The sequence below is a fragment of the Aedes aegypti genome, chromosome 2 (genome assembly GCF_002204515.2).
Source record: "Aedes aegypti strain LVP_AGWG chromosome 2, AaegL5.0 Primary Assembly, whole genome shotgun sequence".
In the NCBI taxonomy this organism is placed as follows: domain Eukaryota; kingdom Metazoa; phylum Arthropoda; class Insecta; order Diptera; family Culicidae; genus Aedes; species Aedes aegypti.
Window position 1 is genome coordinate 285,957,202 of NC_035108.1, and position 26,196 is coordinate 285,983,397.

Consider the following 26,196-nt stretch of genomic DNA (forward strand, 5'->3'; position numbering starts at 1 on the left):
ATAGGAACCAAAAGACAAGAGTTTTATTTTTCATCATAGAATCAGCCCAGTTTTTTTTTTTCGTAATTATTTGTTACATTACGGCAGTATAACTGCTCGTATTTCTGGATATATTTTTTTCATGATTTTCTCTTTGAATTTTGTGAGAAATTAGGTATTTCCCCAAAGATTCAGAGATTATTCTGATGACTTCTCCAGGAGTTCATTAGGCGATTATTTCCCGTAGGAATCCTTCGAAAATTTTCCTATGGTATTCCTTCAAGAATTTTGTTTCGGATATCTCAAGAATATAGCCTGAATTTTTCCAAGGGCGATCATAGAAATTCCCTAAGAGATTTCATCAGGAGTTTCTCCAAAGAATCTTTAAGATATTTTTCAAGGAAGTCCTATGTCATCCAGGATTGTATCCGGTAATTGTTCCATAGATTTTCTTAGAGGATGCTACTACTACCAAGATCTACGTTCAGAACATCTTCAAAAAAATCATTGTAAGATCTCCTAGAGTAACAACTATAGAATTCGCTTGAAGGATTAGTGAATAAAAAATATCTGGAAGAACTCCTAGTATAGTCTTTCAAATAACATCGGACTAAACCCTAAGAAATTTTATAGAGGTAGTTATATTGGAGTGCTCAAGGATTTCCTGGAGAAAATCTAAGCATCTTTTGAAAAATAGCTGGAAAAATTTCTAGAGAGATTTCTGTATGGATCCCTGGAAGTATTCCAAATGAAATCTCTGGACAAATCACAAGAAGATTTCTTGAAGTTTTTCGTCGAGACATGTGAGACAAAATTCTTGAAGAATTGTTGAATAGCCGCGTTAAAGGCTTTGAATTTTTCTCTGGAGCCTGTAGAATTTGGCATCAAGATTCACTGCAATCAAAATAAGTAAAAAACTATACACGGAAAAAAATTCTGTGGTAAAAATAACTATTTTAGCTGACTACGCCCGTTCTTAAAACTACCATAGAAATTCAGACCAATTTACTATGTTTACGGTGCACCCCACCACATTACTGGTATATTTGACAGGAATAATTTACAACAATCTGATTCCAACTACAGACATGGTAAAATCAAGCGCATTTCTGGTCTGCTGAAAATTGCCGGAGCGAGCGCTTAAGTTAACCCCCTAAAATGGTAGTTTTTACCGCACAATTTTTTTGCGTGTAGAGGCCATTGTGATTAAAATAGCTACCTTGAAGACCTTCTTTAGAGATTTTTTAAAGGCTTACATTAAAGTAGAGACCAAGTCTCTAGAAAAAGCGCTGCTACCAGCCCTACACTAATTTCTTCAACTCAAAACTGTCAAGTTATTCTATATGTTCAACAACTTCAATATTAAAACATGAATAGAATACGCATAATTTGAATACGGGTACCAATCGGGAATCAATTTTGTTGTTGATGAAAAAGCCCTAAACAAAATAATTTAACCTGTGAACAAATAAAATCTAAAACGATAAATAAAATATTAGTTTCATTTATTTAAATTTAAAATTGGTTTACGTCCATGATGTTTTGAAAATATTTTGTAAACGTTATGAAATAGTTTAATTTTTGATAATTTAAGCCCTACAAAGAAGATTAAAAATATCTAATCCATTCTCAAATATTTTTCGCGTTACCTTTTAGCGATTTTGTGTGCATAGATCCTAGCGCATGTGCGTTACTATGAGGCGAGTAGCGAATCAGGTCATGTATGCAACCCATTCCAAAAATTCATGTAGGTTGGCACATGAATCAAACGGGAATTTTATCTGCTATATCTTGAGTGTACTATTATTCTGTACACAACTGTAAATTTACCAATTTGTTTGATGCATATTAATATGAAATTTGAATACATTTTCAACATATTTGCTTAAGAGCAAATAAATAAATAATGATTATTTCGTGATTGATGATTATTCGAGCGAAATTTGTTTGATAATTACACAAACATGTGTAATAATGCATGTTTATTCCAATGCATTCTCATCAAATTGAATTTTCCTTGTTCATAGCATGAATTCCAATCATTAGCCGATTATACTGGATCTACCTTATCGATTTTGTAACGCTACTTATACTGCCCCCTTCATATGAAGTACAGTACTTCTATTCAGTCCTTTTTCTTTGAAGTACCCCTCAAAAATATTTCCTTTCGTCATTTTCGCCCATTCTTTCAACAGGCATTCTGGACATGTTTGGCTTCGAGGAACCCCGTCCCGCTCAGCTGGAACATCTCTGTATCAATCTATGCGCCGAAACAATGCAACACTTCTACAATACTCACATCTTCAAAAGCTCGGTCGAATCGTGCCGAGAGGAAGGGATTATTTGCGATACCGAGGTAGACTATGTGGACAACGTTCCGTGCATCGATTTGATATCGTCGCTCCGTACCGGCTTGTTGAGCATGCTGGACGCTGAGTGTTCCGTTCGCGGTACAGCAGAGAGCTATGTGGCCAAAATTAAAGTACAGCACAGGAACTCCGCTCGGTTGGAACAACGCGCATCGGAACCGTACGATCCGAGAATGTTCGCCATCAGGCACTTTGCCGGACGCGTTGAATATGATACGACAAACTTTTTGGACACGAACCGTGATGTCGTGCCGGATGATTTAGTGTCGGTGTTCTACAAACACACTTGCAACTTTGGATTTGCGACCCACCTGTTTGGAACGGAGCTGAAGGCGCTCTATGCTCAGGAAAACGTACCACGTGGTTTGAGTTTTCGAATTGCGCCAACATCGCACACCGACTTGTTGAATGGAGATGAGCCGGTTTCCACTCTGACGCAGGACTTCCATACGAGGTTGGATAATTTACTGCGGACATTGGTGCATGCGCGACCGCATTTTGTACGGTGCATTCGTAGCAACACAGCAGAGAAGGCAGGTGTATTTGACCGTGGCACCGTGGTTCGACAAATCCGCGCCCTTCAGGTGTTGGAAACCGTGAATTTAATGGCCAGTGGATTTCCACATCGCATGCGTTTCAAACAGTTTACCGCTCGTTATCGAATGTTGGCACCGTTCCGACTGCTTAGGCGCTGCGAGGAGAAAGCTCTAGAAGACTGCAAATTGATTTTGGACTTTGCGCTTGAGAATCCACCGGAGTTGGATGGGTCCGTGACTCTATCGTGGGCCCCGGGTAAAAGACACGTCTTCCTCAGTGAAGGCATCCGACAACATCTGGAGAATTTGAGGACTGAAGTTCGCATGAAGAGCGCGACTCTGATACAGGCGACGTGGCGTGGATGGAATTTGAGAAAACGATTGGGTACTATCCGGAGATCTCATGAGATCAAACTGGTTGGAAATGGACTGCTAACGTTGAATAAGAGTACAGGTGAGATTAGAAATATGCAAAAATCTATGCGATGACATTCACACGCAATCTTTGTCTTTCAGCCGCGAGACCTGGTAACACTGGACCAACAACTAAAGCTAACAATACAGGAACGGCAACGCGACCAAGGCCACAACCTATTGCAGGTACACCACCACCTGATCCTAACGAGAAATGCGACTCCAAGATCATTGCTCAGACTTGTACACTGTTCGGACTAGATCTGGTAAGTCAAATTACAAAATGATTAATATATTTCAGGGCTTTTAGTGGACATATTCTGTAAAGCAGTGTTTCCCAAACTTTTTTTTACTTTCACCCCTTTGAGGCCCACAAATTTTAGAATCGCCCCCCTAAATGAATATATGTATAAAACACCATTCTGAGTTGATTTTTTTTTTAAGTTAATCAATTTATCAGATTTACAAGTGCACCTAGTTATTTGGCCTTGAATCGCAAATCAGTCAGATGCATTTTTGTCAAAATTGAGTTTCTGTCATTTTTCAACATATTGTCCATTGATATTTCAGCTGCGCTCACAATACCACAATAAGTAATTGTTCAGTAAGATTTGGAAAATCACTAAATCAAATTGTTCCGTCACGAAACGTATCCGCATATCAATCAAATTACAGATTTCCCCAACGTGTTAAAATTAAATAAGGAACTTAAAAATTGAAAGAAAAAAACTAATTCAACGAGATTTTATTTTAAAGTCTGTGGAAGAAAGTCATGAAAAAATAGTGTTTTTATTTGCACCATTTTTTATTGTCATTTTACCGTTTTTAACTCCCATAAGTTATTTATTATGGGAGTTAAAAACATGATGATATTTTTTTATCATTTTCAAAATTTTCGACTTTTTGTTGGAGTTGGGTGGTGTGTAACATAAAAGAAAATTAATATTTCTCTCAGCTTTATTTGAAGTTTTCCGCCTTTTGCAATTAGTGATTATATCCACACACCCGATTTTTGTCAGTCAAATTGGACACATGTTTTAAAATAGTTGGTATCATCATAACTAATAACGCCACGTGTAACCAAAATTCCAAAATGAATGATGTTATTTTTTTTGTGAAAAACCAGATTCCACTAATAAAAACTTAAGCTGCCTACTCCTAAGTATTCCTACAAAAAAGTTACTAAATATTTGTTATAATTTTGAAATAAGTTCAAAAAAAAACAAACAACTCCAACAAATGTCTAACTTCAAAAATACTTCCAATCATATCTGAGACTATAAACTATTCAAATTTACTTACATACAAATATTTTGTTTTGACATTCATAAAGTTTTCAAATCAAGAATTCGGAATCAGAATTCAAACATGAGTATATTTAAAAGTACAAACCAATAGAGGTCAGATAGTTAAGTCTCCTATAATTTGCATGATTTTTCAATCTAATTACTAGTACTTTCGCCCCCCAAAATCAGTTTTACAAATTATCGCCCCCCTTGACTTGAAAATCGCCCCCAGGGGGGCGAATTCGCTCACTTTGGGAATCACTGCTGTAAAGCATATGTGCAGCCTATGTCTGAAGATGGTGTAAATAGTCTTTTAAATCCATTGTGATTGGAATGGAACTACAACTTTTATATTTCAATTCTTCCCCAGGAACGTCCACCTCCAGTACCGCCATCGCGCTCATACACCGTGACAGGAAACTCCAAACTTGGTTACCCGCAAACGCGAATCATGAAAATGAACTTTCCGGAAGATTCGGTGGCTGCCTCTGTTGGGGAGCAGCTGCGCAAAGGAGAAGCCGTTACGGTTACCGGAGCATCGCATCGACGAGGGCATCTGATCGTCGAACATAATGGCATTAGTTTGCATGTTCCTTTCCAGTATATGGAGCTGGTAAAGACTACTTCATCGCCACCACCACCCTCTGGTGCCTCTGTTAATATCTAACTCTGTATCATCGAGCATTGAAGCATCCATGCTTCCGTATTGATGTTCAGCCTCGTACGCTACATCCAACTATCCTCAATGTCTTCCATTCACAAAAAGAAACTTCAACCACAGGTTATTTAAACATCATTACATACTCGTTAAGCATTCATCGATAGCATGATAAGGCAATTCAGAGAAAATTATTATACAACATAATATTTACCATTTTATCAGCGCGTTTTCACGTATTTAATACAAACGGTAAGAAGTACTATACTCTAGGACTGATAAGCATCTGTAAGACTAAGCCACTAAGGATACCCTTTTACAAACTGATTATTTTCATAAGTACACCATACTTTATAGAAACAACGATTCTATGAGGATTCTTAAGTGCCAACTATTTCTATTTAGAAATTACACAGATTGTTACTCATTTAAGCACGTGTCTTCTGACGCAGGTCTTCGACTCACCAAAGTCACCAGCTGTCAGAGGGCCAAACTGGGTTCATTTACAACGAAATAGGACTTCTGTAAGTAAAAAAGTATTATCAATAATCACCAGACAATAAAGCAGATTGCTTTTGTTGACCTATCCGATCAAGCTGAAATTTGTCATAGAAATAGCACTACGGTCTACCTCCCTGAGCTTCCATGAGAAGAACATCGCAAACCAAGAAAGGACAGAACTAAAATGCTTACTTGCCATGTAAATAGTAAATCACAAATGTTAATAGAAACCGTTTCCGATGACGATGTGACGTTATTTTCTGCCGTGTCACGATTGCTACCGAATATTGAGCGCCTAGTAACTATCGGCTAAGCTCATCCTGTCTACAGAAGGAAAGACCGTATTCTGTTTCATCTTCGAGAAAAATCAAATTTTCCAATCAGCAATAACGAATTGCCAATAACCAGTGAAATTGCAACCGCTAGAAAGGTGAAATAAAGATAGATAAAAATGTTGAATTATTTTTTTGACTGCTAACGAAATGAAAGAAATGTCTTGTTTATTAAATTAACCCCTCTACCGGCAGCTTCATTTCTTCCACAAAAAAAATCAAATAGCGATAACTTTTTTGTTTCTTGGTATTTTTGCACCATGTTTTCACAAGTTCTCAAAAAACATGGACTCTCCATGTCGATATTAATCATTGGTGATCTGATTTTGAAGATATTCCAATGTTCCTTGGGGGACCGACATTCTCCATACAAAATGTAATTGACAGCCATTTTGTTTTTGATTAATTTATCAAAAAAATAAAATGTGGGCTATACATTGCCATGCAATAAGGAACTACTCTGGAAAAATCATGCAAATCGGTTCAGTATTCTTGGAGAAATCTTAAAATTACGTGATGGGGTGGTTTTTTGAAATTTTCACGATCTTTATTTGGCCAGCGTAGTACCAGAAACATAAATGCTCATTACTCAAATACGGCTGTATCAAATTGCTTCATTTTTTCGCAGCATACTCTCATTAATGTATTGTTCCAAGGAGTGAATATCCTAATGCGATAAAAAATCTGTAGCTTTAGATATTTACGTGGGTTATGGCTACGCATCGGTCCCCCAAGGAATTTTGGAATATCCCCTGTTCCAGATGACCAATAAATTGATTATTCACCAATAAACACATATTCTAAAGCTAGAAGAGTTTTCTAAGAGCTTGTGAAAAACTGATGCAAAAATACCAAGAAACAAAAAAGTTATCCAGATTTGAATATTTTTTAGGGTGAAAAATAGAAATGTTCAAAGAAGCAGTAGTTTTCGTCACCCAACTACCAACCAGTGTGAAAAGGATCGGCAAATAGCTTAGACGGAGCCAAGAATTATCAATCAAAGATTCCAAATATGTGTATAATTGTTAGCTAGTATAATAAATGTAATTGTTTTTAAATAAAGTGTTTGAATGTGTAATGGACATTTGTAAATAAATTGTGAAGTATTAATTTGATGTGTTGAGTGGATAAAACCCCGAGAAACCCTACCAAGAATCGGTCAGCTGACCACCCAGTATAATCGCCGGACGTCCACTTCAGCCACCCAAGGAACCGCTATCCAAAGGCCACCACATACAGTCCACTCGGAAGGAAGGTAAGGACCAGCTCCCAAACATTGGTTAAATGTCTACCTCTACAGGGAATACAGGGGATAGGCAAAATTTTGCCCAAGTTGAAAGTCATAACATTTTTAACAATTAACGAAATTTGATGCATCCAGAAGCATTTGACGGAAAATTGGGTCTAGTTTCAGTAACTAGCTTGACCATACATATTGGGTACTGGACACCAGAGTTGTTCCGGATGTTCCGAGGTCATCTTCTTCTTCTTCTTGGCATTACATCCTCACTGGGACAGAGCTTGCTTTTCAGCTCAGCAGTGTTCTTATGAGCACTTCCACAGTTATTAACTGAGAGCTTTCTTTGCCAAAGTCGCCATTTTCGCATTCGTATATCGTGCGGCAATTCCATGAAGTCAACGAAATTTCCATTACGAAAAGACCCTGTTCGGTCCTGGATTCGAACCCAGACACCTTCAGCATGGCTTTGCTTTGTAGCCGTGGACTCTAACTACTCCGCTAAGGAAGGCCCCGAGATCATGAACAAATCATATATTTTCTATCGTTTTTATGATTATAGATGATGCTTCCGGGAGCTATACGCAGTGGAAGAAGGCCTTGCGGCCCTAAACGTTTGGGGAAACTGGAGATGTATCGCCCAAAACCACCGAAGATGGAACTCTACAATACGCCCGGCAATAGCGTGACGCTACGCTGTAGCCATCAAGAAGGTACAATGTAGGTATTGACTGGTCCTGAATATGATACACCGCGTGGCTGTTGTGAAGTTTCCAAACACGCACAAGCCCAAAATTCCACGTGGCGAATTGTCCAGGAAAGAAAAAACCGTGAAGAAACACCACAATGTTATCTCCCATTATAAAAAGGTAAAAAGGGAGCAAAACCGCAGTTGTTACTTTCCTTCAGGGAACGCCGCGTGTCCTTTTGAGCAAATCCGCCAATAACTCAAAATCGACAAAATTGTCACACATCTTTGCATTTGGGACTTTTAAATGTTGTGCTAATTCAAATGTTATGTATGAAGAACTTAAACCGATTTTAAAATCATAAAGGATTAGAATCTTTGGTTCGTCGATCATTGAACACGTTATTTCCGTAAAACGTGCTCATTTATCCGCCCGGCATATGTAGAAAAAAAAAGTTCAAATTGCTGGCAATTGGCAATTCTTACCGGATTTACTTCGTTTTAGCTCGAATGGAATCATATGGACATCTTTATTTTCGAGGCACATTAGAGTTTTCATAAATGCCCACTGGTTCGAAGTTATTCCGGTAGATCACTGGTTCAGATCGGGTAAAAATGCCAACTTTCACTAATTAGTGTCAAACTGACTTCAATTCAACTCATATTTATAGTTTCGACTAAGGATATCTTATAAGAATTTAATTTTAAAAATAAAACCAGCTTTGGCCTTGGGTATACTTAAGGTTGTTTTTGGGACTTCCGTTCCAAATAGGTCAATTTTATTTTCTTCTAAACTAGCAAAATTGTGGTTTGTCAAATAATCCTGATATGAGCTTCATTACAGAGGATCGTGCAAATAAAATTGATTTTTACTACAATAATTGTGAAGATTATTTTCAAATTAACCCCTACACGGGTAGAAATCAGAATCCAAAACCAAGATAATGACTCATGATATCATGATTCCAGTGTATTTTCATCTTATGACAGTACACCATGATTTGGACTCATGATATCATGAGTCAGATTGCCGTAACGCAACACCAGGGAATGTCTGAAAACTCAGTGCAGTGCTAAAAATATACGTGCCACTCAGAAATTGATTGTGCGTCTCCCATTCTTTGCGAGTAAACTCAAAGCAAGGCGCAAGAGACAATTTGTTTTTGTGCGAGACAAAGCAAAGCACAATCTCTACTCTTTCAGTCTCTTTCGTGAAAGCACAAAATCCACTCTAGAATATTTTCAACAAAGTATGCTTTGAAAGCGGACAAGCTTAATAAGTGCTTTGCAAAATCTTATTGTTGTGGATCTTGACATATTTGGTAAAGTCAGAAACATAAGGTGGTGACGAATTATGTTCAACGTGTTTAAGAATTTTGACAGTCACATATTAGTAAAATGAATTCAAGTGAATTTGTTTACGCGTGTACGAAACGCAAAGAGTGAAAATGAGACAACTCGATACTATGCATCCCAAAGCACTGTGCGAGTCAGCACAGCCAGGGTGCAGTCCAGAGAAAAATACTCCTGCACGTCTCTTTCGAATTTTGGGTGCTATCTCGCAGCAGCGCGTGTAGCACCGAAAGAGATTTGAGTCGCACCCAATCCCTGCGCAACACACGCGTTAGGTTTTTGTTGCTGATTGCTCGGAATCATGATTCAAATGCCTAACATGCTGAGCCGCCCATCCGTTTATGATCGACAAAATAAAAAATAGCATACACTGCTTATAAGCATGTTACAAACCAACTTTTGTATGGGGGAACTCTGAGAAGTTACGTTTAGAGGTTGCCTCATTGATATTTATGGAAAAAGTTTTTTTTGTGACTAACATAGAATAAAAACTTTTAGTTCAGCAAAATAAAACTCATTATTTCATATTTTATTGAGTTCAAGCCATCTGAAAAAAAAAACCGTTCGCTGCATATTTTACCTAAAAATCTTGCACACCGATTTTTCAATATTTAATATTTAATTATTTTATACAATCAAAAGTGGTTATCAAACCTTACGCTATAGCTCTTTACTTATCCAGATAGGTATATGACATTTTCTAAAGGAGAACTTTGCTGAAAACATCATTCCTCTAATTTTATACGCTTTAGTTCATGATTTTTTTTTCTAAATATCATACAAATGTGTTCCAATCTCCAACACATGTTCACATTAATCGATGGAAATACGATGGTACACTATTTTTGACAAATAAAAAATGTTATGATGACTCGGTTTATTTAAATTTGAATCTTTTCGTAAGACAAATTCCATAAAGAATGAGTCGAAAAAAATGAAAATCGTGCTCGATAATCTTCGATTTAGATAAAATTTTGCACGTGGTTATGGTATCGTAGAATAAGTGTTTCCGCAGAAAAATCGATCATTTTGACTCAAGAACCACTTTTGAAATGGCGTATAAGTTTTTGCATGCAATTTGTTTGAAACATTCTAACTCCGAAACTGTTGATTTCAGAGAAAAAAGTTCTATGAAAAAGTTGTAGTGAACCATTTGAACTACAAGAAAAAAATATACATTGAAAAAAAAAAACCATTAGAAATTCATAAATAAGTTTTAATTTTTTTAATTTCGCAAATATCCCATTTTTAATATTTTTTAATTTAACATCATAGAATCTTGATAGTAAACAGATGTTTGAGAAGTTTCATGATGGAGAAATGTGTATTCAACAAGTTTTTCTAAGAACAACTTTTGGCCGATTTTCATTTTTTTTGTCAAAATAAATACGTTCTGATGATACAATTTCTTCGAGAAGCGACTGTTATGCTGATGTTTGAGGTTATGGCTTTCAGTCTTGGACACATGTATTGTGCCTTTTTTCAAGGAATTAGCTGTGTTCCGAAACCGGCAAACGATAGAACGGAACACAGCTACTTCCTTTAAGAATGCACAATACATGTGTCCGAAACGTCGGATGTAAGCAAAATTCGTTTTTGAGTTTTATTAAAGACTGAAAGCCACAACCTCAAACAGATACAATTAGAAATTATTGGTATTATTATAATTATTTCTTGAAATTATTCTGGAACATAATGATTATTTTGATCACTTCTCTAGAAGTATCCATTTTAGAATTATATCAAGTTTAATCCAAAAAATACAAATTGCCGTTAGTGGTCTATAAAGTCGAAATTTAGCGTGACATAATTTGTGTACCATCCCTAAGTTATCCAGATAATAATTATGGTTTAGAATAATTTCAAGATTCTTATTGTATCATCAGAACGTATTTATTTTGACAGAAAAATTAAAACAAAATTTTGTAAATCGACTAAAAGTTGTTCTTAAAAAAACTTTTTTTATTAAAAATTTTCCCATCATGAAACTTTGTCCTAAACATCTGTTTGCTATCACGATTTTATGGTGTAAATTTAAAAAATATTAAAAAATGGTATTTTTGTGTAATTTAAAATTTCACTTTTATCAATTTTTTTTTCTGGTAGTACAAATGGTTCATTTTTTTTCTCTGAAAACAACAGTTTCGGAGTTCCGAGAATCTTTCAAATAAATTGCATGCAAAAACTTATAGGCCATTTTCAAAAATTATTCTTTGGTCAATATGATCGAATTTTCGATGGAAAACACTTATTCTACCATATCAAAACCATGTGCAAAATTTACTGCAAATCGAAGAGTGAGTTCTGTGACTGATTGATTTGACATGGAGTTCGTCATAGGTAAAGAGTAATCCCAGGTAACCAGAAGTCGCATAAGAATTAACGCAAAAACTCGTTTACTTGTACGAATAACATCACACTCGCACAAAAAGATGACAGAAATCGTTTGAATGACGACTTTCCTCGCATAAAAAAAATGTAAATCTATTGCATTCTCTCGTCAACACTCACGAATTGATTTTGAGTATATGGTCGGATCGGAACGGATCGAATGCGTGGATTCAATACGCGACCTTGAAGTTACTGTCGACAGCAAACTACGTTTCAATGAGCATGTCTCCCTCACTATAGCAAAGGCTTTTGCCGCTCTAGGATTCGTTCGTCGCACCACCAATCATTTTAAGGATGTATATGCACTCAAGTCGCTCTACTGCTCTTTAGTTCGTAGTATTTTAGAATACGCAATTTGTGTGTGGTCACCGCATCACACGACACAAATCGTTCGGTTGGAGAGAGTCCAGCGAAGTTTTATTCGATATGCTCTTCGTCAACTGCCATGGTCTGATCCCGTAAACCTGCCAGAATATCCAGCCCGCTGTAGACTGATAGATATCGAGACACTTGTTTCCAGACGCAACAATTTACAGCGACTTTTCGTATTCGACCTTTTAAAGGGGAATTTAGATTGTTCATCGCTTCTCGACAATGTTTCATTCTACGCGCCCAATCGTCATTTGCGAGAACGGGACTTGCTACTCATCAGGCGGCATAGAACGTCTTATGGATTCAACAACCCGCTGTCCAAGTGCCTTCGTCTGTTTAATAGTGTTAGTGCTTTGTTCGATTTTAATGTGTTTAAGTATGTTTTTAAGAATAGGATTAAGGATTTAGATTAAGAAACAGTCTGTGGGATTTCAATAATTCGAGATAGTGACAAATAAATAAATAAAAACGCTATTTTCTGAGTTCACCAGTGCATTTTGTTTCGTCCCGTATACTCGTACAAAGTAAGTCGGGTAAATCCGTAGCAGCTGTCAAATCAACTTTGTTATCACAAATCAAGTCGCATAAGAGTTCAGCTTAGTTCGCAATAAAATCTACACACTTGCATTGCATGCTATTTTTCATCATATATATCGCACATAAATCGCCTCCACTTTTGTAAGTATAAGGCCTTTCCGCAACATCTTACACGTGAAACTTTTCACATATAAGCATCGCATAACGTAAAAGGTGATTTCATTGTACGTACGTTCTGGTTGTTTGGGATAGCAGCGTTTGGTTTGATAACCACTTTTCATTATTCAAAATAATAATGTACATACTGGAAAAATAATAGTTTTCAAATATTGAAAAATCGGCTTGTTTTAAACCCAAAAGTTCGTGTGCTTTTTTGAATTCGAACCACATCAAAAGAGATACCGTAATCCGGGGTATCATTGATCAGCGGGGTAAGATTGATCGGAATGACTCATCTCGTAAAAAGTTCGTATCATCATTTATTGATGGAACATTTCCAAATTACGAATGGTGCTTCTCTTTCTTATATTCATTAGCAAATGTAAGTGAAGATTTTTGCAAAAATTGCGTTTACATTATGCGTAAATTTGTCAACTTTTCGAAACAATGATTTCAATGGGTAAGGATGACAATACCGAAAATTCATGTCTCACATAACTTCTGCAAACGATATGAGCAAGGAAAATGCGGTTCTTACTAAATATGGCATCGCCGAAAACGATTCCGTTGTCAAAACTTTCATAAGTATGCTCAATTAGGCAACATTAACGAATTACTGTAAAGAATATGGAATTCCCTTAGGAAATTGCCTACCTTTGGGCGTATTCCGTGGTTCGAAGTGTTTTTAATTTTAAAATAACTCAAAAAGTAGATGACTTGTAAGCGTTTGGCCTTCATATTCGGCTTCGGGAGCCATGATTTAAGTAAGTAACGATATTTTCAATATTACCGAACGTTGTTTACATAGGTGATCAATGTTACCCCATATCAGCTAAATCAAAAAATCACTTAAAACATTTTTTCAAAAATGCTTAAATCATTCATAAAACAAAATGCAGTATATAGTCACGAGCTATGAGTGACAGTACTTGTTTTAAAAATATAAAATTTGCAACATTTGCATTTTCAAACGAAATATTTAAGAAATATTCAAAAAAAATGATCAATGTTACCCCGGATTACGGTACCAAAAAGTTTGAGCCAAATATATTAAGATTTAGAGGAGGCGTAAACGACTTGAAGATGAACTTTCAAGTTATAAAATAGTATCTTCAGTGAAGTTTCCATAACTTGATTGTTTTCCCACCAATTTTTGTAGAACCTTTTTTTTTCAAGTTGAATTCTTGTATAGTTTAGATTTGACTTAAACTATAACAACTATATTTAAAAAGTAGTTTCTCGTCTTATTTTTCTTATTTTTACTAAGAAAGAACATTGTTCGTTTCTATTGAAGATAATTTGATTATTTTTAATCCGTGGTGGAAAGCCTATTTCACTTACACTGTTAAAAATAATGAACTTTACTCACCATGTAAATTTCATGTATGCGAGGTGAACAGAAAGTCATGTTTAAGATTAAAATTATGTAAATTTATGTTATATGTCACTTAAACTCACAGATTCCTGCTAAATGACATGACATTTTGTTAAGTGGATTTGTAATGTGCATGCTGTATCTTTTTAGTTTATCAATGACTAATATTGTGCAATGGTGTGATAACAAAAAAAAACTTCAAAATAAATATATATCACACGTATAAGGAACAAAGTTTAGAACGAACGATTTTTAGAGGTTATCAGAATCAATGATTGTTAAAAATTGGCTGGGAAATTCGACAATCTATATTTTTTTTATTTTTGAAAAAGGCTTACTCTTCGAAAGCCTCATCAACCAGAAGCCTGCTAAACATATCATGTTATTTTTGGAACAAAAATTTTCCAGATATCATAAAATAATGTTTCACCGATTTTCTTAGATAAAAATATTTAAAATTTGAAGGGAAACGAAATGAGTAGATTTTTCTGGTTTAAATTACGTCCTAACGGAAGTACTAATATAGTATCAACATGAAAAATAACTTACCCCTTCAAAGAGTTGCTTATTTAGTTCTCACGTCACATTTAAAGCTAAATAGAAAAAATGATTTGTTTTTAGAAGACCTCCCAAAGCACAATGACAATCATCAAAATTGGCAACACTGCTGTAATGAATTCAATTTTATTTTCCACACATTATTTTCGTAATATGTTATTCTGAGTTAACCGATTGGAATATTTGGAGAAAAGTAAGTATGCGTACATTATTTTAGAAGTACAGCTAAACCTCCATGAGTTGATGTTCCATTACTCGATATCGACTCATGGAACCATACTAAAAATCAAATTTCATGGTTACTATGATAGTCCTTTCAAACGACTTTCCATAGCATTTCTGTTCCATGATTCGATAATTCCATGAGTCGATGGTCCCTTCGATATCGATATCGGTTGTCTGTATGAGACTATTTAATAAAACGACCATAAAGAGTAAAGTTTATACAGTCATCTCTCCCTTACTCGATATTCTGTATCTCGATATTTCCCCTAACTCGATGGAATGCGCGATCCCTTCAATCTATCATGCTTTGATACCTCTGTAAGTCGATACCTCTCTAACTCGATGTTCCCTAACTCGATGCTATCTGTTTCAAGTTCCCAAGTAAGTTTACCTCTCTAACTCGATATTTTCATGAAAAGTTCCAAATGTCCTCCAAACGTTAATAAATTTCGTAATTTTGGTTATTATGATTAAATTGATAGTAAAATTAAGGTTTACTGCCAATTTCTGGGTGCTAAAATTTTCAATTTTTGTAGATCGGTTAAACGTGTCACATAGTTAAATGTCTTAAAATTGTATTGTTTTTCACGTTAAAATAACTATTCTGAATGTATTTTGTCAAAATAATAAAAAGTTTAAAATTTTAAAAATATGTGTTCTGTATCTCGATACCTCCCTAACTCGATGGTCCCTTCAATATCGAGTAAGGGAGAGTTAACTGTATTTAAAAATGTGATTAAATCTCAAAATTCAGCTCTCGTTTATACAAATATAGTTTGTTGCCAAACTATTCAAAACTTAAATTTAGTAACCGTGACAAAATATAGGCCTATGTGTACTTCATTTTTTTAAACAGAAATAATGGCTTATGTCGACACTTATAGTGACGAACCATCCATCACATGTTAAACGATTAAATAAATGCAACATTCCCACGATACAAATTTGTGTTATCATAAGTATGAAACGAGCTCACCAGATGGTAATGCTTCCTAGGCTGAAGTCACTCCGGTGACACAGAAAAATAACACGAACCCGCTTGCTTGGGTTGCTGCAGTAAGCACACTGCCGGCAAAACGCGAAAACGAAAAAAAAAACTTCGGATTCGGTGACGCAGGAACACCACGAATATTATACCATCAGTAAAAGTTATTTGCACTTACTATTATATTTTTCACTCGTAAAAACCTCTGCCATGAGATGCTCATCATGAATGACTAGTAAAATTAAATTTGCAATAACACCCAAGAAACGCGTTGCATCGCACCCAAGAAAGGTCTATCAAAAATTCAACGCATCCCGCCGAGGCTTCGTACCACGAGCAGAAATGTGCAGGGATAAAGATGGGAACATTTTGTCGGACGAACACGAGGTGATCGCAAGGTGGAAGCAGCACTACGATGAATATATAATTGAAAGGCGTGCAGAGCACAGGCACGGAGATTCAAGGCAGCGAAAGAAATGGCTACGTCGGAATGTTGGACAATAGCAACCAACCAGCTACCTCTTTGAGGAATGTTAAGGACGCTGTTCAACAGCTCAAGAATAACAAGGCAGCTGATAAGGATGGTACCGGAGCAAAACTCATTAAGATCGACCCGTAAAAGTTGGTCGCTTGTCTGCATCGGCTGATAGTCAGATGTGGAAGTGCTCATAAGAACACTAAGCTGAGAAGCAGGCTCTGTCCCAGTGAGGACGTTAATGCCAAGAAGAAGAAGAAGATGTACCATGTACTAAACGCTGATTAGATCGGTGGGCTTTCACGGGCATGAAAAGTGAACAATGCTCGAGGAGGACCTGTAAGCACCCGGAGTCCTCGAACGTTGGGTGCTTAGAACGATCTTTAGCGGTGTACAGGAGAACGATGTGTGGCGACGATGGATGAACCACGAGCTCGCACTCTACAGGGAACATAGCAAAATGGCAAAAGCTTAAAAAATGCGTTGGGCGGGGCATGTTGTAAGAATTCCGGACAACAACCTTGCAAAAATGGTGTTCGCGTCCGATTCAGCAGGTACAAGAAGGCGAGGAGCTCAGCGGGCACGGTGGGCTGTCTAGGTGTTGCAAGATCTGGCGAATGTGGGCCGCAGCCGAGAATGGAGCAATGTAATACCAATAAATGCATGATGAACAACAATAGAAGAAAATATCCCAAATTATCATCAGCTTTACAATGATTTCCCTATCCATAAACCATTTTAATGTGCCAAAAATGTGGAACAATGTTATGAGCATGAACTGTATTTTTCAAAATTTAATAGAAAATCAAAGTTTTTTTTAACAAAAAATCAAGTCACGATTTATGTTCATAAATAGCAATCTTTCGGTGTAGCTTTGAATAAATGATGTGTTCTGTCACTTTAAGCATTTCTTACTATTGCGTGTTTCGGGCTTTTTTTTTAATTATCAGTCTTGTGGTTCTGTATACTGTTGCCACATATTTCATAGAAAACTATAGAAGCTTAGGGATGGTACACAAATTATGTTACGCTAAATTTCAACTTTTTTGACCCCCTCCCCTCCCCCTTTGTCACATTTTTTGTATGAGTCCTCCGAAATTTTTGTATGGCTTGTCACGCTTGGCTTGACCCCCCCCCTCGGAGCGTGACGTAATTTGTGCATGACCCCTTAGTAATAGGGTAACGACTGTTTAATTCGTTTTTAAACGCTAACAGTTGGCGCCAGCGGCAAAAAGTACAGGCAACAGCCTTTCGAACATTCAGTTTTTTTCACTGGCCGCCGAGCGACGACACTGTTGTTTGTATTCCACTCACTGATCGCGCTACGCTGGATTCCCAAATTTCTCAAAATTTCAACACAAGCGCATGGAAGAATGGTAGTCGGAGAACTGTCAAAACGTATGGAAAATAATGAAAAACGTAAATTACTTGCAATTAGGAAACTGGATCAAAAAAATAGTGATTAGAAATCAAGTGTAAAGTGAATACATATCTTTTTGTGTTCAGTTCATCTTCCGTAGTGCTTTCTTTGCTTCAGGGTTTCATTTTTACTACCACTGAAAATGAGCCATCTATTGCCTTTTCAGTTTTGAATATCGCCCTATTGCCAAGGGAATCGCTTCTTCTCCACGTCCACTAGGACTCCAAAATGTAAAAAGATCCAATCAGTGATGCTTCCTGTTATTTATAATTATTTCAAATTATCGGTTTAAATGAAAATTAACAACAATTTTTACCATTGTTCCATATGTATCCTTAAACACTATGTGGGTGCTTGAAATTGTATGTCAATTTTGCGAAGTATTTTTTCAACGTTGTTTTTTATCTATTGTCACAGATAAGATCAATCCGTTAGTGTGAGATTAGATTGTAATAGATGAGTGGATTAGTAGGTATTAAAGTTTGTTTCAGATTCCTTTAAATATCATTTTAGTAGAAGTTGTCATCGTAAAATAGCTTGGTTAATAGCAAAATATTTAATCGTAAACCATTGTCAGCTACTAAGCCTGTGACAACGTAAACAATTTTCCTAGCTTAATTGCTCATTCCAACCCCATACCGAGCATTCCAGACATTTTGCACCGTCGAGTCGAAATAGAGAAAAGACTACCTCATTCCGGAGTACACCACAAAAGTAATTTAAATGAACTAAAATATCCCCATGAATACTTTCACTACTGGTGACACATGTCAAGGTTTAGAATCCCCCAGCTCGCGAGGGGGTGGGTGGAGGTTGGTCCACTTTGGACCATACTGTGTGCCAACATTTATTTATAAACACACAATTTCTCCCACTTTAACCCGTTCACCGTTCAACTGGCAATGAACACTAATGTTTCTCTCTGTTGGGTAATCTTTCGAGCAGGATACTAACACATCCGCAGTACATGAACAGAACCAGAAGACGAACGCAGCGAATTTCGCCGATGATCGGATTTGTCAAATCCGTTATAATTAATTTAATTACCGATGATGCTTACAGGGTGTCCGTAAACTATCCGAGCAACACAATGTGGGAAAGATTAACTCACATTTGAAACAATAGAAAATCAAAATCCATGTACCTGTTTAATACACCCATATAATAATACAAAATTGAAACACAGAATTGTAAATAACTTCGAATGCTTCGTACTGAGATAGGCAAATTAATAATTTTCGGAAGCGTTATGCTAGAGATGCTTTCTTCGTAATTACATATGGCATATAACTATTGCGAATTTTTAATGCATTGCAAAACCGTTTATATTCACAAAAATGTGCTTTCAATCAACACAAGCAATTATACTGAACATTTCAGTATACTCAATTGTTTGTAAGGTAAAGTCGTACACGAAGCCACAAATCAGTTTTGACTTCTTTTGACTCAATTCGGCTCTTCCAGGGGATAACTCAAATTTGGGTTAACTGACATATAGCTATCATTAGATTGTTTTCGTTTGACGACAGCAAAAAAAACAACTCAGTGCAAAAAAAAAAACCCAACGCTAGCTTTCAGAGTCTTCGCGATGAGTAAAAACAACTTAATGTTAGGTGAGCTCGAAAGAACCCAAATTTTGCTTATTCCATTGAACTTTGACGCGTGGTCGGTGCGTCTCTCCCTGTTTTTTTTTTTTATTGATAAAATTGCTGTTGCGAGAGAGGCAAAACAACCCAACCGTGGGTAAACAAAATTGCAGTTTACCCAAATTTGAGTTTAAAGAACTTATGTTTTGGGTAGTATGATTTCCCCGTGTATTAAGAAAAATCAAAATGAAAAACTCAAAAGGACTTACTCACAAATTGCGAACTAATCTTTCAAAACCTAGTATGGGTATGTAAATGTAGGATCTGACGATATAATTTGGTTTACATTCGAAGAACTCGAAAATGTTGCACTGTGTTATAAATTGAAGCAATCTGCACGGCAGGAAATAGAAAATTATACAGTTCAAATCCAGTGATATCTAAACTCGCTGAACACGGTTGGTTCTACAAATATTTAAAATAGGAAATGTGTCAAACTTGCTGAATTTATTCCACTTGATTTCATAGAGCCATGCGTTCAAAGTGTGTACGGATGATTTGCGGACACCCTGTAATGCATGTAGCTTGGCCAATCTAATGCGAATCTGAAAACTGCTCCCTTGGAACCTCCCCTTTGCGCAACCAATGACACTGATGCTGGGGATGGTATTGACGCAAAAAAATTGTCTCCATAATACGTTTGAAAAGGAAGGGCATAAAAAAGTAGTGCGGTTATATTTTCGCCTGGCCTATGAAGTTGGTTCCACTCGTTTTCGCAAAAACAACTGGCAATAGAGACTATGAAATCAATTAAATATCGACACCATAAATAAGGGATTGACGTTTCCGACGATGATTGATTTTTCCGTACGAGTCAGTTGATGAATTGCTTCGACTAAGTATCCATATAAAATGTCACGGTCTGAAATGCCTCACTCTTCATTTGAAGGAATATTACCAAAAAAAATAATACATCTCAAACTCACCTTATTAAATTCCATACTCCCACATATGACAAAAGCACTTTATTTAAAGCAACTCAATAGGTATGCTGTCACGATGAAAGAGATTCCAATAAATTGGTTAGATAAAGTTAAATATCTAGGATTCATAATAAATAAAAAATCAACTCTCGTAAACTACATTCACGTCAAATGCAATGAATATATAAAATGTCTGCGTCCACTAATTAACAGAAAATTAAAATTTGATCTTAAGAACAAGCTTTTATTCTCAAAATAGCTGCTATACTGCTGTAAAACATTGGAGCAAATATTGAATATAATTATCAACAATTTTAGATAAAAATTGTTGTAATAATCTATTGCAATGATAAGAGTTGAGTTTATCAAAAGCGTTTTATTTTGTCTCTTATAAGCAGGCTAACTCAATTCACCTGTAAAATTTCTGAACTGCTGCAATATAGGGTAGATGCTGGGAGGGAGGCACAGATACTACACACGAAATATGAAACAACACTTTTCCAAACTGCAAGATAACACCAGCTCACCAACGACAATCAAGGCAGGCTTAAGGAAAATCGCTGGTTTTCTTTTGATGTACACCTTTGATCTTTCTGGACAATTGGGACAAAGCCTGCTTCTCAGATTAGTGTTCTTATGAGTACTTCCACAGTTATTAACTGAGAGCTTTCTTTGCCGATTGACCATTTTTGCATATGTATATCGTGTGGCAGGTACGATGATACTCTATGCCCTGGGAATCAAGAAAATTTCCTTTACGAAAAGATCCTCGACCAGCGGGATTCGAACCCACGACCCTCAGCATGGTCATGCTGAATAGATGCGCGTTTACCGCTACGACTATCTGGGCCCCATGGCATTGCTGTTGGATGCGTAGACATTGATTTTCACGTGATTGCTGTCAACTTTGCTGAAACGCAAAAATATGTTTTGTTAAATTACGCGCTTTTATCATGTTTGTCCACTCTTTAAAATCTGAGCTCACAGTGACAGTTCGTGACAGCAATATCTCGGCTCAGCTTGACGTACGTATTTTGTATTGGTTTCTCCCTCCCAAGTTAGATGTACCAATAGTGGAAGTACTATGCACGATTAAACTTCATTTGACTGCTCCAAATTCATAAAGCGCAAAGAATGTACATATTATTGTTGTACCGGGATGCAACGACCGTTGATTTAATGAGAAAAAATATTTTATCGCAATAACCAACGAAATGTCAGTGAAAAATAATACCTCTACTATTACGCGATTGAGCCTTAAATAAATGAAATGGTAAAAAAATTCCTCTACTATTGATACGCTGTTCCTTTAGTGGCGGTATATATCTAATTTGTGTTTCTATCCAGGTTTTTACGCTGGCAATAAAACAACAGGGTGTGATTGACATGCTTTGCGTACATATTTTATAGCTAGGTCTTAGTAGGCAGTGACTCGAGGCTCGTTGACCCGACTATCAAAAATTTTCACCAACCAATTCATGTTTCGTATTCAAGTACTTATCCGTTAAGGTGATTATAGAACGAAGCCACACTTCAAATTTTCAAGAGCACAAGACTTGTGGACCAAACAGCGCTCCGCGTTGAAAATTTATCCCATTGATCACCACCAGCAAGCAAGCAATTTGATTGATTTTCAACGCGAACTGTTGTCAGATTCTCCAGTCTTGTGCACTTGAAAGTTCAAAGTTTGGCTTTGTTTTATAATCACTTTAACTATATTTCATTTAACTAAGCTTCATTTATTTTATTTTAGGTACACAATGGAAGATAGACCTCGTTATCATTTACAGGAATAATGACGAACTGATGACGAATCATTGTAATTCCAATAATAATCCTTGGAAAATATGAGCTCTTACCGTGGCCCTCGCGGCACTTCTTTTTTATACAGCCACTTTTCTGCATATAAATTTTCTCCTAATTTTGGAAAAGTTTGAAGAAGTACCATTAAATAGATCTTACTCGACGTAAAAGAATCACCTTTTTTGGCAAGGCTAAGATTGCCGACGCTGAACATCTTTAAATAAAGGGCATTAGATATTCCTAGACGATCGTATGAATCGCAATTCGTTCAGCTTTATGTTACCTATCATATGTCTTGGGTTATAACACGTTGATTTAAACATTGGCTAATCCGATCACCACACATTATACAATTAACAGAAGTCTTCAATCAAGGTGCCACTACAAAAGTGACTACTAATTAATTTTAATCTTCAGCTTGGTTTTGGTGATTAAGTGGTAGCATTTGAATGATTTTTGATATATTTTGGCACAACAATTATTTTACAAGCATCGGTGTTATTGAGTGGAGCTCAATGTATTTTGGTGAAATGATCTCAAAAAAAGTTTATTTTTTCCAAATCGGCATCACGTCATTTCTTCAGTACGCCTAGGTTATGTAGTTTAGTAAGCTTATTAACCTAAAACGAAATGAAGAACATTAAGTCAATGAAAAACAATTATCCTTTTTGGAATTCCTGAACACAAATGTGAAAATTTCTGACATAAATACAAAGTCAACATTGAAACTCAACCACAAAGCTTGCTTTGATTGAACTATAAATAAATTATAGTGTATACATGAAACGTCACAAGGGGGTGATTCAAAATTTATGGCATGCTAGCGTAAGAAGCTGGATAGTTGCGGTATCCGTTGTTTTCTTATAGAAAATCAAATTGCCTGCGTAGTAGTGCAATGTTGACAAAATTTTCTTTGCTTGCTGTGAGAACTGACACAACATTACTTTTGTTTGCTGTGAGAAAGCAAACATAAAAAGAATGGCTGCTGAGCATTCACTTCCTTGTTGGACTGACGTTGCCCGAAAGCTCAAATGACGTCAAACAAACATCGATACGTTTTCATTCTGAGGAAATCGACTTGATCGTGCGTTGGTGTTCGTGGCAGGTTACTTGTAAACCTCTATGGGATCCTCCATTTCTATACTTTACCTTTTACTTTACCGCAACTATTGGTGCAAGTGATGAAAGTTTGAGAAAAATTGGTGGTACAGTCGACTCTCCACATCTCGATGTTCTACATCTCGATATCTCTCCCTATGTCGATGATTTTGCCGATCTCTTCATTCTGCATACATTTTCATTGTCCATATCTCGATATGCTCCTTATCTCGATATCTCCCTATCTCGATGTGATTTTCATTCCCGATTCTCTCTCCGTATGTCGATATGCTCATTATCGAAGGTTACTTGACTATATTTTAGGAATTCAAAACAATTCAAAGACGAAATGACGTCTGTTTGTTTTTGATTTTCCTGGTTACGGAGTGATTTTCAATCTAGTAGGGAGCGGGATCCTATTCTTGGCACTTTTGATTCACTTCGGCAGTGGGGTTTTTTGAAAGCTATTGAGCTCATATTTAGCCACTATGGACCGATGCACGAGTTCACTAATCCGACGTTTGAGCGGTGCCAAATTCATTCGTAGCCATGGTCACGTAAATAACACGGCACCGCTCAAACGTCAACGGATAAACTCGTGAACTGGTCCATAGGCCTATTCACATTACGTCTCAAATCAGCTGATCAAGAAGCACTTTGACAGTTCTTGTATGAAAATGACAGGCCCGTGCTAGCACCGGTCCTCCACCGATGTAAACAAATGCATAGACGGATCTGTCACATGAAAAGGCCTATATGCGTCGCATTGAAGTGCTTCTTATTGCAAAGTTTCAGACAATTCGGCTGACAAAAATCCCCAATGCCAAAGTGAATCACAGAAGTGCCCAAGTAGCTCTGCACCCTATTCATCAAAAACTTGTTCTTTTTTGTCTCGATCTCTCCCTATGGACTTATCCACGGTCTTCTTTTATCCTCGACTTTCTTTTTCTTTTCTGCTCTAAATGCGGGAAATGTTTACATTAAATGACATCCGGACCAACATCCGGACAACGAATGTTCACCGAATGAATACGAAGTGGATGAATGCACAACGAAATCGTACATTTTTTGTAAACACGGCCCGCAGTAAAGGTTTTCTTTCCGCTGGAAGTTGCAGCGTGACGTCATCGTAGATGAGTTCATCTCGATGGTCCCTTCCATAACGAGATGTGGAGAGTCGACTGTATTTCATCAATTTTGATGCAATTTGAACATTGTTTACAACTATTTCGTGTATCAACAAGCCAATACGTCGATTGGCAGTGTCGGTTCTTTGGCTAATGCAATCAAATCAGTAAAAATGGCACTACCACAACTATGGATCAATGCACGAGTTCACTAATTTGACATTTGAGCGGTGCCGAATTCACTAGTTGCCATGGTCACGTAAACAACACGACACTGCTCAAACATCAGAAAGTGAACTCGTGCATCGGTCCATAGGAACACCCGCAACTAAGGGGCTGTCCATTAATTACGTAAGGGTTTATGGGGGGAGGGGGGTTCTGAGATGTCTTACGCGCCATACAATTTATTTTTAATTTTCTTATAAAAAATCTTACCATGGGGGGAGGGGGGGGGGTTGAAAAACCCCGTAAATTGTCTTACGTAATTAATGGACCGCCCCTAATGGATCACTTATACTATGAGAAGTAATGTGTTGTTAACGAAATATTAATAATATCTTAATTTAATTTTACCAAATCAGGGTGATAGGGTAACGCATTAAATTTTGACATGCATACAATTTGGACAGGCCAGTTGTTCTACGTTCATTCTCGGTGTTGCAAATGCTGTTCCAATTTTACTTCATACCAGTTTTCTGGCCAATTTTTTTTTGGAACAGGCTAACTGCCTGGTTTATTTTTGGTCGGATTTGGACCAAGATTTGAGCTGATCCAAATCTGGTTTGACACAAGTTTGTTTACCAGTTCGGATTTTTCACCCTGAAACAGCCAAGCTCAATTTGCTTCAGGTATTCCTCTGGAAATTTCTTTCAGAAACTCGTCCGGGGATTTTCTGCTGGCATTACTCCGGGGATTTTCTTCAGGAATTCCTTGGGGTATGTATTTTCTTCAGAAATTTCTCCGTGGATTTCGTTCAGAAATTCCTCCGAAGATTTCCTTTGGATGCAAATCTTCAGAAAAACACCTGGATGAAATCCCCAGATGAATTCCCTAAAAATCCCCGAAGGAGTTTCTGGACAAAATTCCCGGAGGAAATTTTCAGAGGAATTCTTGGACGGAATTTCTGCACAAATTCATGATGTTAATTACCAGAGAAATTCCTTTATCCCTGGAATTCCCCAGATGAAATCATCGAAGAAATTTCCTAATGAAATTCTCGGAGAAAATCTCCGGAAGAATATCTGAAATTCCTCCGGAGATTTCTTCCAAGAACACATCCGGGGATTTCCTCCATGTATTTCTCAGGAGATTTTCAATAGCAATTCCTGCTGGGATTTCTTTCAGGAATTGGGATTTCATCTAGAAATTGATTAAGAAATTCTTCCGAGGGCTTTCTCCAGAAATTACTCCGGAGACTTTTTCAAAGAATTTATCTGAAGTTTTCTTTCAAAAATATCTCTGTGAATTCGCATAAGAAATTTCTGAGAAGATATCCTCCACAAGTACCTCCGCGAATTTCCTCCAAGGTTTTTTTCGGGGATTTTCTCAGAAAATTCCTCCGGGGATTTCCTCCAGAGATTCCTCCGAGGATATCCCCCAAGAACTCCTCCGAAGATTTTCTGTAGGGTATTTCGTTCAGATATTCTTCCGGAGATGTACTCCTCAGAGAATTTCCTCCAGGAATTCCTTTAGATATTACATTATTAAATGCCTTCAGGAATTTTGTCCAGAAACTCTTTCAGGGATTTT

At 36.8% G+C, this 26,196-nt stretch overlaps 1 protein-coding gene across 1 annotated transcript in view; it reads left to right on the top strand.

The window, feature by feature from the left end:
• The window catches only part of LOC5576295 (unconventional myosin-IXb), a 162,103-nt gene extending 155,901 nt beyond the window's left edge, over positions 1–6,202 (top strand). Inside the window, 3 exon segments of the mRNA XM_021845262.1 lie at positions 2,175–3,362; positions 3,365–3,564; positions 4,955–6,202. Of these exon segments, the coding sequence (XP_021700954.1) occupies positions 2,175–3,362; positions 3,365–3,564; positions 4,955–5,251 (1,685 nt within the window). The 3' untranslated portion in view covers positions 5,252–6,202.
• Positions 6,203–26,196: the final 19,994 nt, after the last annotated feature.